Source organism: Musa acuminata, chromosome BXJ1-3 (genome assembly GCF_036884655.1).
Source record: "Musa acuminata AAA Group cultivar baxijiao chromosome BXJ1-3, Cavendish_Baxijiao_AAA, whole genome shotgun sequence".
NCBI classification, from domain to species: domain Eukaryota; kingdom Viridiplantae; phylum Streptophyta; class Magnoliopsida; order Zingiberales; family Musaceae; genus Musa; species Musa acuminata.
The window spans coordinates 4,789,488-4,805,157 of NC_088329.1; the positions used below are offsets into that span (position 1 = coordinate 4,789,488).

Here is a 15,670-nt window from a genome sequence, read left to right on the forward strand (position 1 = left end):
TACGAACAATACTCTTTTGTTTGACTAAGATTTGATACGACAAACGCTAGTCCTCCTGCTGATAGATGTAGGTAGCAACAATGGTGATCCTAATGCCCGACAAACTGCAACCAAACAACGCCAGCAATCAGGAAGCCAAGACATCTACGCCAAAGTGCGGGTTTCATGGTAAAGTAATGGATCCTCCCTGCACCTGAGAGCCCCACCACTGCAGCTCCACTCACCTACAAATCCCTGGTATCGTGCCGGTTCTCGATACAATAGTAATTGTGGCGGAGATGGTGGCAGGGCGGAAGCCCGACGACCGGATGAACCGGCAGCCCCACCGTTGGACCAGGATTCCGAGAGAAAGGATGTCGTAGAATATGCCGAACGGGTCAGGTCGACTCCGACATCCGGGCCCGTCGGAGGGCGACCAAAAGTAGCTAACCCAACCCCCTCCACCCTCCTCTTCCACTCCTTTTGAGCTCGACGTCACCTTTAACCATCACAATCCCGACACCCGACTCATCCTCTTGTTCTTTACCAACCGGAAGTAGCTTTGATTGTAATTGTATCTTTGGTATAACTAGGGATTGTTTGCTTGTAATAGTACCTTCTTCCTCGTTCTTATTTATGCAGTGCTCTTCTTTTCTTTCTTTGATTTAGATGAGCAAGTATTTGGAGCAGAAAAAGATAGCCTAGTAGAACAAAGAAGGAACAAGAGAGATTGTGGGATTGAATAACACATCATTTTACACCAACACGTCTCAAATGAACTGCATTCTGCTCCGAGTGGGATCGGTTTCCCTCTCGCACAACTTGGGGTTACTTGGTTAATCTTCTCTACCTGTGCTGCCATTTCCTGTAGCGACAAGGACCGCCCAATCTTTTGCCTATGGGGAGAAGGATGCTTTACATCACAGGCCAAGTAAAATGTAGTACACCAGTGTTATGGGCAGCGCGATCAGCATCCCAAATATCACCCTGTAACATGTGGGAACAGTGATCAGACGAGTGCACAAGGCAGAGTCTAATGGCGGGGAGAAAGCAGGAGGGTGTGTCGGCAGAGCGGGACTCACGCTGTGCTGAGGATATCGGGATGCAGGTTGTACTCCTTGGCGAACACAAAGGGGACGATGCCTTGTGGGAGCGCCGCCTGCTCGTTCCAACAGCCGGGCGATAAAATAGAGTTAAGGGTGAGTCACGTGAGACGAGAAGGTGAGGCGTTCGCCCGTGGCATGGGCTCGTCGTGATGGGACGGGACAGCGAGCATGGCACGGCAAAAAGGGTCGGGTAGGATGGGATCATACCTGCACAATGGCGATGCGGAGGAGGACGCCACGCAGACCCACGGCGATGGAGGCGGCGGCCATGACAGCTGGGCCTGTCAGGAATCTCACGGCCATGGCAAAAGCTGCTACGGAGTTCCCACATGCTATGATCCTTGGCTGCAGCGCCATGAACAGCCCTGGCCAACACCCAAACGAGAGAAGAAGCCCATCAGCACAACGACCCTCGATATCTGAAAAGCTCGAAAGATGAAGCTTAAAAGCTTCTGAGAAAGGCAGTGGATGGACTGACCGAGGCTGAACATGGCCATTCCGAGGCCTGCATCCGACAAGATGGAGATGGAGTGCGACACGATGTCAGGCATGTTAACGTGCCATCTACAGAACCAACAGAACAAAAAGGAATGGGAGTTTAGAACGATCCGAACTGTGATACTTGTTATTGGGTATTATAGCGAGCATTTAGGTTGATGGGGGTTACTTGAAGGAGACGAGGGACCAGACGACGCCGATCAGGCTGGAGTAGGTGTTGGGGTTGCGGATCAGCTTCCTCCACACCATGATTAGGATTAGCCTCGTCATGACGCTCGTCGGCGGCATCGCCGTCGCCCGCATGAGCCCGCCCTTGGCCGCGCCTTGAACCTTGTCGCCGCCGTCTTCGTGCCCGCCGCCTTCTCCGTCTTCCATTCCTTTGTTTCCGAAGCTGAAGTTGTCCCTGTCGAGATACTCCTCCCGGTACTCCTTCCGCCCGTCCACTGGCGAAATCGGTCCAAATTCCAAGCTCGGTAACGACCGCGTATGAGAAGATGGAGTGAGTGAAAGGTCGTACCTTTGCCCGGAGAAACAGCCATTCGGACTTCTTTCATGGCCGAAGGATCAGCGGCCGGTAAGCCATACTCGTGGTGATTGGTGTTGTTGCCACCGAATACGTCGGAGACCGGTGACGCGCTGGAGCTCCAGACGAACATGTGGAGATCCTTAGTCCCACCGTCTTCCGCCTTGAACAGGGGGGCTTGCCCGTTGGCCTTTTTAGGTCCCATCGCCGCTGCGGCCGCTGACGCCTTGGGAGCGGTGGGCGGCGCCGCCACCGAGAAAACCGAAGGATTCGGTGCTGGGTAGTTCTGCGTGGCCGCCGTCACCGGCAACTGGTAATTGGGCTTGGACTTGGCAGCTGCGTTGCTGGCGTTGGGCGCTCCGGCAGCATTGGCCACGCCGTGCTCCTCCTCGAAGTTGGAGGGCCGCGGCGTGGCCACGCCTCTCATGCCGTGGACGTCGGCGGCGCCGAAGTTGGAGCTCCGGCCCACCATGGAGTAGAAGTCGTTGTGGTTGAAGCTGGAGCCCCGGGGCGTGGGGTTCCTGGACGACTGCAGCGAGTAGATCTCTGCGTTGGTGAGGTTGGAGGGGCGGGGGGTGGTGGCAGAGAACCCCATGGACCGCCGGGAGTAGATGTCCGACCGCGACGCGTTCGACCGACGCACCGTGATGTGCAGCTTACCGTCCTCCTTGATCTCCGCCTCCGTCTCCAGCATGTCGCGGTGCCCGTCCAGCGACGTAACATCGGAGTCGACAGTGATGGACGCGATGGCCCCGGCGGTGTCCGGGAACTGCTCCGAGATCAGCATCCGGGCGGCGCGGTACTCGAACAGGAACAGCATGAGGGTGTACCAGATGATGCACTGCAGCACCACGATCTGCACCATCAGGGTGCCGGAGTAGCTCCCATACATGCCCTTCAGCAGCGGGATGCCCATCACGAGTGTGTTGGGGAGGGTGGACAGCGAGAAGATGGTGATGGTCCACTCGAGGGAGCCACGGCGGCTGAGCCTGCACCAGGCGGCGAGGACGGCGAGCACCATCAGCTTCTGCAGCGTGTCCGCCGCGATGAACCGCATGTTCATCTCATAAGGGTTATTGGTGGAGATGAAGTGGAAGGACAGCAGCGGCACCGCGAAGAGCGCCACGAAGCGGTTGATCCCGGAGCACTGGTCCGGCGTAAAGATCTTCCACCACTTCACCGACCCGTACGCCAGTATCATCGCCACGTACAGCGGCACCACCGCCGTCATCACATGGTAGAAGTCCGCAAGCGTAATCATTTCCTCTTCTTCCTCCCCCCTTCTTCTTCTTCTTCTTCTTCTTCTTCTTCTTCTTCTTCTTCTTCTTCTATACGTTCTCTGAGTGAGCCGAGAACACAAGAGGCATACGATGACGAAGAGGAGAAAGTGCTGAGGAGGAGGTAAAAAGGACGAAGCAGCAACCGTTTATGGCATCGAGGAGCATGTGTTACGGCTTTGTTTTGTGTGGCGGATGGTTAGCAGCAGGAGAGGGAGAAGCAGCAGCGCCCGGCAGAATGGTCTAATAGAGCTGAAGAGAGAGAGAGAGGGGGGGGTCTCGGGAGTGGAGCGCGTGGGAAGGAGGGCGAGAGAGAGATAGAGAGAGAGACACTATCTCACACACTGCTCAGTCTCCCAAGCATGGACTGCCGCGTTCTTTACTCGCCCTTCCTCACCAACTTATAACTTTGTCTTGGATCTTCCCTTGTTCCTTTCCACCTCCGGTGCTCCCTCCCACCACTGGCTGCTCCCAGCTGCCTCCCTGCCGAGGAGATAGAGATAGAGAGAAGGGGAAAGTATCGGAGCTGAGATCGTGGGGCAAAGCGAATGGGATGGCTCTGGACGCCACAGGCTTTAGCTTTTTAGTGCCTTATTATATGCTCAGAATCCAACACCGGAGCTTATTCAATGCGATGGTTTCTGGCTAATGTTTCGATGTTTGTAGCCACTAAAATCTAAAAGAGGGAAGAGGACACGGCAAGCGTTGATTGAAGGAGGTGGCGGTGGTGGTGGTGCTGCTGCCTGTGTGTAGGGGTGTGAGAAGCCTTCCGTGCTTTGGTATGATACCATGGCAGTACAGCTGACGAGATATCAATAATGTATTCATCGGATTAGCAACCCTTTCTCTTCTCACATCTCACAGCTTTATCGAACTCAGGAATTGTTGCTGGTGGCGAGAAAAATCCCGAGTTGATGGTGGCGATGATTAGTTTAAGAGGGATCGCACGGAGTCTTCCCTCGCCCGGAGGGAATCGGTAATCACACCCGCGTGCCCTCCTGCCATCATCATCTGCTTAAATCTCGGACACCCAAACGCTCGGCCATTAACAATTTGGAGCACCTCATCGCCATATTAGTTTAGTTTCGTTCATCCCAAAAGGTGAAACCTTTTCTCATTTCATGAGGGATTTACAGAGATCGGTTTCTGAAAAAGAAAATTAAACAATTAATTCACTCTTATTTATAAATAAATGTAAAAATATTGAGTATAATATAAATTAAAAATAAATAATAATATCGTATGTTCATCGTTTATTATTTGAGAAAAAAAATTAGTAAGTGATACATAAAATATATTATGAATGTAGAAATAAATAAGAGAGTAGAACATAACTTATTTTGGGGGGTTCGCAATGAACCGACCTGACTCGATCGAACAACACCTAAATTGGACCGATCGAGAAACCGGTTCACGATTTGTTTGGATCGGAGTCATGGATGGATTAGATAGATCCGAGTCCGATAACTACGCTTCACAGGGGTGAGTGTGGACTGTTGGGAGGCTTTGGGGCATCTTCTCATCACCTTCTGTCAGCTGTATATGTTTGTGAGCTGCGCCAGCTTTGGGGGACAGAGAAGAAAGCAGGAGAGGGAAAGAAAGAAAAGCAAAAGGCAGCAGCGGCAGAAGGCTGTGTTTGGTGATGCCTTTGAATGAATGAATGAATGAATGAAAGAATGAATAGGTTCTACAATTTCCACACTGGACTTTACGAGGAAAGAGATCTTTTCCTCTGCTTTCCAACTTGCGGTAAAATGCATTCCATCGGCTCGCTTCTCTCCCCCCAAAACGAGGGATTCTGATTCCGGAGTGTCCTCCGAGATGGACTCGGCGCTGCTACGTGACTTCTTCTTCATGTAGCAGAAGAGTGTTTGGGGAATGGCACCTTATACCTAATGGATCCCTCGTAGCTCCACACTCCTCGTGCCTATAGCCAACTTAGCTATTTCTTTATGGGTTGCAGATCTTAAGGAAGCATTTAAATTCTTCTTCTCTGATGCAATCTACCATCATGATCTGGTCACCATGGATTCAATCATATTAAATCTCTGCTAATAGTCTTCCATCCTTTTATGTTTGCTTGAAAGTTAAAAGCAAAAATAACCTTATTATTAATGATGTTTTCAATAATCCTTTTTTTTTGCTGGATTATTATTAATTTAAATATTAAAAATATAAATTTTTTAATATAAATTTTAGATGAAGCGTCTTATAAACTCATATATTTTTCTTTTACTAAATAAATCAAAACGTTTAGAAATTTTAAATGAATCTTCGGATGCTAACATCCTTAAAGATTTAACGAATGAGATGTCAAACCTTCGACCTTTAGTGAATCGAATAACATCAAATTTTCAACGCTAATTCTTGGATGTATTTCTTGCTAGGAGTATAAGAATAAATAGAAATTTTGGTCAAAAGTTATATATATGCTTTATGATTAATTCATTCCAAATATATGGACTTAATTTTTTTTTCTTTTTTTTTGGTTACAAACTATAATTAGTACTTAATGGAGCAATCAAATGAGACTATTTGCTAACTTAGAAAAATGTGTTTTATTATCTACCTTCGACCTTTAGTGAATCAAATAACATCAATTTTTCAACACTAATTCTTGGATGTATTTCTTGCTAGGAGTATAAGAACAAAAAGAAATTTTGGTCAAAATTTATATATGACTGACTAATTCATTCCAAATATATGGACTTAATTTTTTTCATTATTTTTTTGGTTTCAAACTACAATTAGTACTTAATGGAGCAATTAATTGAGACTATATGCTCACTTAGAAAAAGGTGTTTTATTATCTACTCCAACTTCAATGTGCTTGACTGGTTGTTATCGATTGTTTAACGCACCACCCACGCAAACTCTCCACTGTTAGCAGCAAATCTAACTTTACTTAACCCCGCAACAAGCTCTTTAGCTTTAGAGCTGGGCCTGTTGGGGAATATAGTGTGGAGGAAGTGTCCATTCTTGGACCCATCAAAGATATGACTTGTAAGAGCATGTGGACAATCACTGCGATGGGGACCAACAGTGTTCATGGGTGACATCTCCTGCCACCTTTTGGTTGGATGAGGGGTTCGGAAGTGGCATCTGAATGTGACGCCAAGCAACAATGATGGAGATCATATGCAGTGTGTAATGATGTGCAAAGGCAGATGGGGAAGAGGAAGAAGAAGAATAGCAGTAGTACTCTGCGGCACAGACTTTTCATCCTGCCCATAGCCACTCCATGTGATGCTTCCTTTCTTTATGGAAACATTGCCCCTCACCTCCGCAATCCATAGACAGTGATAAATGGAAGACGATGCTTCATACAAGTATTTAATCAGCAACACGAGTCCACTTTGAATTGTCATACAGATGAATTCTTTGTTTTTTTTTTTTACTCAAGTAATCTAGTGAGTATCTAAAAACTATTTTTGTATTCTAATTTTTTTGCATCAAGATCCGTGATAAGTTCTTATTGTATCATCCAGAAGTGATTGAATCTCATAGAAAGTCCAAATGAAGAATGGATACTGTCCAAATAATTTATAATAAAAACAGTGGAAAAGAGAAAGAGATGTAGGAATCAAACTTATCATCTACTCTCCTACCATGATAAAGATCTTAACTGGGTGATTAGAAATTTGGAAATTTTAAACTATTAAGAAAGGGCCGATATGCTTATGGGTTTTACCACCAAGACAGAGAAAATTCAGCAGACAAAAAGTAAAAAAAAAAAAAAAAGAGAAATAGTAAGTTACTTGGCAAAATAGTTTTCGAGTACTGTTGTTGGGAATATGTGATGACAGGTTCTACTATTTATCATCATAGAAAGCAATAGTGATATTTCCTGGCACAAACAGATGAATGCTACAGAAGAAAGCAGCAGGTGCCATTTGAATGGATCAGAATTTTTTTTATATAACACAAATAAAGGATTTTATGCATGCGAATGAAACCATTCCCAACTGTGGAAGCTCTTGAGCAAATGAAGCTTCATGATTCCCATTTTCTTGTTTCCTGCAAACAGTGAAACCCCTCTTCTCTGTAGTGGGTGAGAAGATGGTTCAGCCTTTAATATGATTCATAGGAAGTCTCCAACCCCAAAATTGCCGTATTTAATGCCTCTTAAATGCAACTTACACTAAATAGTAAGCTCAAGCAGCTTTCGACTTCTGCTCGCCACCATGCAGATATAGGAGCATGTGCCCTGGAGCACATATGCCCTTCAACAACAATTGAGGAGGAAGTGCATCGAAGGATGAAGAACATTTACGATATCTCTGGCACTTGGGATCTGTTTGTTTCACAGTAGGTGGGGTGCCAAAGTCCACCTCCACAGTAGCAACAGGAGTGCGATCCCTTTCCTTTATTCTCTTCACAGTTTGGCCGTTACCTCTCGCTTTTGCGCGGTACCATAACGACGTGGAGGATTATCCTCTTTACTGCCATCTCCCTCTTGTATGATCACTGATATCTTAAACAAACACTAAATCATACTTTTATCTCAGGCCTGGATGAGGACATGGTAGTTCTATCCTTTGTGTTGATCGTGATATTAGACATATGGTAAGGACGTACAACTTACCATAAAAGATAGAAAGAGTAAACTTAATCCAAATTTAAAAGGTGACTGTACAATTATGTACTCAAACAAACCGAAACTAGTGGAGCATGGAGCTTTTAATGTTGGTGCAACGACAACAATGGCCTACTTACACTGACTCTGATTGCAATCTACCAACAGTGGCATACGTACTTTCAAGTTTGCCGAACCACCTGAAAATTTGTGCAGCCTCAGTGGCAGCATCTAGAAAAGTCTCATGTTTTCAAGTTTTCTATCAACATTTTTGCTCTCATTTCTTTCTATCAATTTGGAGTCATCAACCCTGCATAGAAAAGAATAGCGTGTTTCCGTGTCGGGGACACGTATATACATCGACGCCTTTGTTTCATACAACATGTTCATCATGAAAGCCTCATCAATCGCAGCTTAGGCTCAATTTACGATCTCAAGCACAGACTCGGACTTGAATCATACAAGAAAATTGCGCAACACATTACAGCTAGCATAACTAACAAAATTATGTTTCAACCTCAGCTTTAGCAGGGAAAAAAAAAGAAAAGAAAAACCCATGTGCCACATCTCTGGCAGACCTAAAAGAATAATGGTGCTGAAGATGCCCCCGGAAGACCCAAACCCAAGGTAGCAGGCCAAAGCAAAGTCGAAACATCTTTCCACCGCTTGACGGGCACTATGCAGTTGGTTGATGTGCCTTGTGCTGTGGTTTCTTCAAGATATGTAAGTAAAGTGCTCGCTAGATTTTGTTCTTGGTGCTAAGCTGCATAATGATGAACTCGACCTTGCTTTTCTGCTTTCTCAATATGAGGTGCTACTTTTAACCTGTTGCAACTTTTGATGACTAACTGTTATCAGTATTTCTACCCTTGATTTTGATTCTAAATTTGGAGGTGATGCTTCCTTGGGCCGTCTCACTAATACTTTCATTGTTTTTTAGGGCATGAATTTCAACACCTGGCTCCACCTTCGAATCAACAAGAGAGCCCCTTGACTCACTAGGTCTGGATGAGATCTTCATATCGGAAGAACTCCTATCTCCACCCTTCTGCATTTTAGCCAATTCTTTCTCCTTCCGTTTCCTCTCTTTCTTCAGGCGCTTTTTCTCTATATACTCAGGATCATCTTTCTTGTCTACTTTATCATCTCGTCTTCGTTTTCTTTCCCTGTCCTTCTTATCTTTCTTTCCTTTTTCTTTGAGCTCCTCAGCATTTTCAGGAGGCATAGCTCCCTCTCCATCATGTCTCACCACAGAGAGGTCCTGAAGACAGGCAGTTTTACTGATGACCATCTCTTCAACATTTATGTTCTTGAGAGATAATTGATCCTTCGAAAGAGCATCTAGTCTCGAATCAGCAGTACATTGCAATTCTTTACCAAGCTTCTCTTCGCTTGCTAACTTTGCACTGCCAATGCTTGCAGTCATCCTAGACTCACGATCATGAGAAGAGCTCACCTCCTCATTGTTTTGGCTGCTAATGTTGAAAGGCTCAGTTGCTCCTCTGGCAGGTGCATCCACTGAAACAGAACTGCAAGGGCCCAATTCAGCATCATTTGGACCACCTCGAGAATATTCCATCTGGTGATCAGCATCATCTGCTTTACTAGATGACGAACGTTGCTTAACCCTAATCTTTATGACGTTCACCCTTCTCTCGCTGCAGTTAGAAACAGTATCACCCTCTCTAACAGTTTCTGCAGTCGGCAGAGCTTCGGACGGTTTAACTGTCTCTGCAAGAGGTTCCTGAGGCTTTGGTATCTTTAACTTTAAAGATGCAGGTCTCGTCACTTGTTCACATGTTTCAGCAGCTACCGAAGCATGTACTTGAGTTCTTGAAATGCCATAAAGTGTTGGAGACCTGATTATGAAAATGAAAGAATTTAGTGTAACTTAATAGACAAAAAAATAAAAGAACAGACTGTGAGCTACAGATCTGTCTTATGTAACTTGGTGAATTATGAGTTCTCTAGGTCTCACAAGCAGTAACGTTTACCTGAACCAGGTATTCGACTAGATATGAAATTGTTACCTTTTATAATCTACATTTATGTATTTTGCAAATTCAGTAACTCTGACAAAACAGTACAAAATGCCATCTCAACTAGCTGATCATGAATATCCTTTTTGCATGAAGTCATTAGATATCATGTGATAACAAGTCAAAAATTCATACAAAAAAATTTTGGCTGAATATAAAGGATGATTTTCTCCATGGAATAGTAAAAATAAGAGGTAATCATTTTGGCTAGCAGAAGAATGAAGAAAGTGGGCAATCAATAAGATGCATAGCATAACTCATCCATTAGCCTCTTGGATATCAAATTGAAAGAACCATCAATGATATAACCTTAACATCAAGTAGACACGTAAACAGGTAAAATTACTACCTCCCAGCAAGAATTTGCAAAATGCAGAATAAGTGGTGGCGAAGGAAAACATTGTTGAATGCTTTTCTGCTTGTCAGCAGGTGAAGAAGAGAAACAAGAGTTGGGCATGCAATTTGCATTCCTGATTCAGATTCAAGATTTGCTTGACATATATGCATAACATGCACAGCCAACTTCACCTCTCCTGTGGTTATTAAATCAGTTAGAAGCCACACCAGAAATTAACATGAATAGGAAAGCAGAAATGAACAACCTCTTAAAGAACATTCTTCCTCCAAAAATTTCATGAACAAGGATAAAACTGCGTCTATGCCTTTACTATGAAACTCGAGATCCAAAAGTGCCCTGCTTGCCTCAATTCGAACCTTCCATGATGTATTTTCAACATTTCTATATGGTTCTATAAGTTCACGAACCTTATCCTGTATCGATGAGAATTTCATCATGATGAATGAAACTATAAAAAAAAAGACAACTTAAGTTTTATAGAGACAACTTACAAGAGGCACAGAGTTTGACAACTTTAATGCCATCTGTGCTAGGGTGCGGATGCAACTTATCGTCAATATCCCATTATAGCTAGGCATAAGGCTGATTAAAACAAATAAAATAAAACATGGGAACTATATGAGACTTTATAGAGATGTTCTAAAATTGGTGGAACATTGTTGTGTTTTATCACATTAATTTATATTGCATACCTGTCAAATTGCATTAATTGATCAATGCGTTTGAGAAGGGATGACAAAAAGAGAATGCCCTGATACAGAGACAAACCAATGGAATATTCATTGATATCATGAGATAAAGTACTAGTGTTCTACAAAGAAGTGCTAAACATTCCGTTTCCCATAGAAGATTTTACATTCAAAAGAGGTAAAGGCATAATGGCAATATATCATGACTTATTCTTCATCTTTGTCCTCCACAACAATGACCAGAAGTTCTAACAAATTAAGTAGCTCACTTTCTTGTAATCTGATTAGCTCCATCATTCAAAATTCAATGTGAGTTGCTACAGGACCAAAAGTTAATGAAGATCACAAAACTGTCTAAAAGCAAGGATTCAGACCTTGGTCCAAAACCAGTCTTGGTAACCTATGCATACTGGAATGGTGCCAGTCTATTGTTAAGTATAATTGATAAAAAGAATAAAATAACCAAATGGTATCGCACTAGTCTAAAGATATATGTTTTGATACTGTAGTGCATACAAGCTCCGGGGTGATTGAAACCAAGTTGCACAGGGCCTCTGACTTGAGGCAACTCATGTGACATGGCCTTAGAAGGGCAAAGTTGAGTCAAGCAAGCACCAAACATAGGTCACAGGGAAACATTGCGTTTCCTGGTGCATCAGACAAGCCCAATAGTGCGCCAGGATTAGTTTTGAGTTTGTGTCAAGCTAGACAATGCTGGGCTAGCCCAAATGAGAGCCTAGGATGCCCATCATGCCAACTGAAGCACTCCCCTAGGTGTGCCCAATCTAGGTAACCTCACCTAAAACCTTTTAACCTACTCAAGTCTCGCCTCAGCTTGCCTAAGCACCTAGACGAGTGTCCAAGCACCTTTTGACAAAGTGTTGATCATTGAACTTAGATAAGACAAATATACCATTATATGTACCTTTTTATTCCATTTTTATAGGACTCAAACTAATGATCATGATTTATCAAAAGATTTTTACTTTATTGTTGTCCTATCTCACAAGAATTAATTTCTATAACGAATAGAGGGGATCCTAACTAATTTCCTTTTGTAATTATCATTATACACAATCATGCATTCTATTCAAGAAATGTGATTTTGTACAGACTGTCGCTTACCACCCAATATTTAACAATTGGAACATGAACCGGTACATGGAGAAACCCTTTCTGGGTAGTCCAGTCGGGGTTTATTTTTCTTTTTAAGGATTAAAGCTTGTTTCTCTCTCATCCGCTACTCTCTACCTGCAGCTTGTGCTACCCATATTGTCAGCCAACACAGGCATGGCCACTCCTCTCCTCTTCTCCTCCTTCCCAACCTCCACCCTTGTATTGTGATAGATGCCAATGCCGACTGGACCTATATCGGTCCAACCATGGACCAGCATTGGTCTGATACCTGAAACTATAATCCTCGGTTCAAACAAATGACAATCTTCAAAATATAATATCTCATTCCAGACCAATCACGGAAAACACATTTATGAGACATTTTCTGAATGTTCTTTTGTCAATATATATAATCAGACAAAATCAATTATATTTTTCTTGTTTTAGCCTCTAGCAGCCATGTAAAACGAGCAAAAACTGAAAGGTAACGTTTTACATGCAGTTATAAGGGAAAAAATTCATCGACAAACCTGTTGACCAAATTCAAGTTCGCCGATTGACTGCACCAGAGAAGCAAGCCAATACACATCAGAGTAGGGGTTTCCATTGTTATCATTGTACTGAAAGAGAAAAGGTTACTCAAATCTTCAGAAAATGAATACAGCAGAATCAACAAGATCAATTCTTTAAATTAATACAGTTGAAAAAGCCTAATGTTTATTACTATCCCTAGAATACAACCAAAACAGAAATTGATGTTTACTTGAGACTCCTTGACAAAAAAAAAGAGGCATAACAACAATGTAGGCCTCAGAAACAGCACAAGAACTTTAAAAGTACAAAAGAGCCTTCCCACCAATTCAACACCATAGTTTCCACATAGTAGCCTGTTGGCATCAGGAGACAATTTGTGTGTTACCAAGATTACAAGATCACAACTTACTGAAAGATTCCAAAAATGACTCTTAACAAACTAATTTTTATGCTTTGTTGGCTCAAGAAAAGAGAAGTTAAACCACCAAATTCCATTAACTCTTTTCAGTGTCTATGATACTCTGTGGCCTGTGCAGACTAAAAAGACAGTTTCTTGTAATCCATTTGTTTCTATAATGTATGCTGTTGTTATTTTGTTATTAGAAATACATGGTCATTTATAATCAAAGGAAAATCATGCCTTAAACCTCTAAAATTTGAAGCTAGCTAAATTAAAGAAAATAAATGAGATCTTGACCACATGATTTCCAAGCAAGCACCTGTCTGGGAGACACGATCAAATTAATTGTCTTAACAAAAGAGAAAGTGCATTCGATTGTCAACAAAACCCCTAGTATCCCAAGAGTTGAACACCCTCTCCACCAAAGCAATTTACCACAATCTCCTATCCGGTCAGAGATTTGGAATTCTGTGGTAGAAGGGATACCAGCAATAGAGATGTTTATTGGAAATAAAATCAATGGAAAAAACCAATGGACACACCCTACTGACCAAGACAAATCACAATTGCATTTTTCTAGGGTCTATAAAACAGGGCTAGACTCCATTGAAAACAACCGTCAAGAATTGATGGACAAGCTTGCTTCCATGATACATCATTGAAGAGCCTCGCTAATGGCAATTTGCAACAAATCTGAGATACCTTTCTTCTATGTGATTCAATTTTATTGCCAGCAACCAATTCTGTCATCGAGTTAACAGGTACTCCAAGGATTGCAAGCAAAAGTGAGGTACGCACCTATGAGAAATGGAGGATCTAATGGAATTGAACTAAAGCAACCTCTCTCCCACTGCATGCAAGACTCCTACATCTCAGAAATATCACTTCAGGAGAAGAAAATATGTCAAACAACTAAAACAGCATCTCTTCCTTTCCTCTCATATATCCAATGCCAGGATCCACTTCCACTTTGTTCATTGTTATCTGACGAACTTGTAGATAATCAAATGGTAATGATGACACCCAATTATGGAATTTTTTCATCCTAATTCATCAGCTGTTAAGGTAAACCTTTCAAAAAGCGTCAAAAAGCAAATTTAAGCATTTAATAGTATTAATGAACTTTCTCATTTGGAGAATCTAAAATTCTATCACTGACCTTGCAACATTCTGTTCTATTTGGACGAAAAAGAGAACAGAAATCTGATCTAGTCTTTTGATTCTCCACTGGATTAAATATTCTATATTTATGTAAGGATACTTTCAAGAGTTATCTTGTGTTTTTATGTAAATCTAAAGCAAAAAAATTTATGTGATACACCTCCTCGATCGCTCCCTTCACAACCAATAGCCCCCCTCCCCTCCTGCTTCTTCCCCCTCTCCTCTCCCACTGTTCCCACCCTTTTTCTTCTCCTCCTCTGCCATCACCTCGTGCCAAGGCTCCTGACAGCCCCCTCCCCCTCCCTCCTCCCCCTTGACTGCCCCCTTCCTCTGCTTCTCTCTTTGCTTCTTCCCCCTGATTCTTCCCTAGAGAAGCCCTTCCTAAATGCCATGCTTCTTCCCCACCGTCTATGTTTCTTTTTCTTTTAATGTTTATCATTATTAATAATATTTGGTTTTTGTTAATATAGCCTATGAATTGTTTAAAGGATTGAATTTGTCATTGCTAGTATTTTGGTGCTTCAAATGAATGTAATTTGATGTTTTAGTATGATATTTAAAATATGAAATGATATGGAATTCATGTATTTTTTTCATTTTTATCTTAGTGATCATATTTTTTCTTAATTATATTTTTTATAATTTTAATGTTAGCAAGTGGCTCATTTTGCCTTGGGCATTTTGGCACCTAGCGCAGATCAACAAACAAACATGAAGAATATACTCTTTTCTAGAGAGTCTTGTTTCAAATGTATAGGGAAGAAAGAACCCTTAAGTCATTATGGTTTTCAGTTTTATGTCATCAGAATTTGCAAGTGCAGGTATTGCTTGATCCACTGGCACATACCAGAACTAGTAATGTTCCGTTCTCCAGTGTGTGCATCTAACAAAGGGGGAAAAACAACACCAAGTACAATTTTAGGATGCCATCAGTACTTATGAATAAATCTATCTTTAAGATCTGTTTAACATAAACATTAGAAGAACACTAGCAGTAACAGAACGAGCACATATTTCTGAACTTTCCCAGAGAACTTGAGCAAAATCCATGTCCACATGAATTTCTATAATTGGGTCAACAAATTCCAGATATGATAAAATTATAAAGTCTCGCTTTGCTAATTTGATAGAGGATAAGATGAGAGAAAATCGTTTAAGATGATATAGACATGCTTAGGAGATTTCCGGATGTGATAGTTAAAAGAGGTGAAATGATTAATGTTAGTGGTGCAAGGAGGGATAGAGAAAGACCTAAAAATATTTTAATAAAAACAGTAAATAAATATTTAAGCACTATAAACTTAACTAAATATATGACTTTTTACATATATCAATGACAACAAAAGATCTATGTAGCCAACCTCAAATAGTCGGGACTTACGGTTTTGTTGTTGCTGTTGTTAAATAGAATTAT

At 42.3% G+C, this 15,670-nt stretch overlaps 2 protein-coding genes across 3 annotated transcripts in view; both read right to left on the reverse strand.

Moving 5' to 3' along the window:
• Positions 1-684: 684 nt before the first annotated feature.
• LOC135618271 (probable auxin efflux carrier component 1c) lies at positions 685-3,849 on the reverse strand. The gene is made up of 6 exons (XM_065119151.1): positions 2,101-3,849; positions 1,753-2,026; positions 1,564-1,649; positions 1,293-1,450; positions 1,062-1,138; positions 685-966 (listed from the first exon to the last, which is right to left on the reverse strand). Exons 1-6 carry the CDS (start codon positions 3,365-3,367, stop codon positions 900-902), a joined length of 1,929 nt encoding a protein of 642 aa, XP_064975223.1. The 5' UTR covers positions 3,368-3,849; the 3' UTR covers positions 685-899.
• Positions 3,850-8,276: 4,427 nt separating this feature from the next.
• The window catches only part of LOC135618277 (transcription initiation factor TFIID subunit 2-like), a 41,379-nt gene continuing 33,985 nt past the window's right edge, over positions 8,277-15,670 (reverse strand). For both annotated transcript variants that reach the window (XM_065119163.1, XM_065119157.1), the window contains exons 20-25: positions 12,692-12,781; positions 11,049-11,107; positions 10,848-10,938; positions 10,601-10,769; positions 10,348-10,531; positions 8,277-9,818 (exon numbers count right to left, since the gene is read on the reverse strand). In XM_065119163.1, coding sequence (XP_064975235.1) covers positions 8,804-9,818; positions 10,348-10,531; positions 10,601-10,769; positions 10,848-10,938; positions 11,049-11,107; positions 12,692-12,781 — 1,608 coding nt within the window. In that variant the 3' untranslated portion in view covers positions 8,277-8,803. The remainder of the gene's footprint in view (positions 9,819-10,347; positions 10,532-10,600; positions 10,770-10,847; positions 10,939-11,048; positions 11,108-12,691; positions 12,782-15,670) is intronic.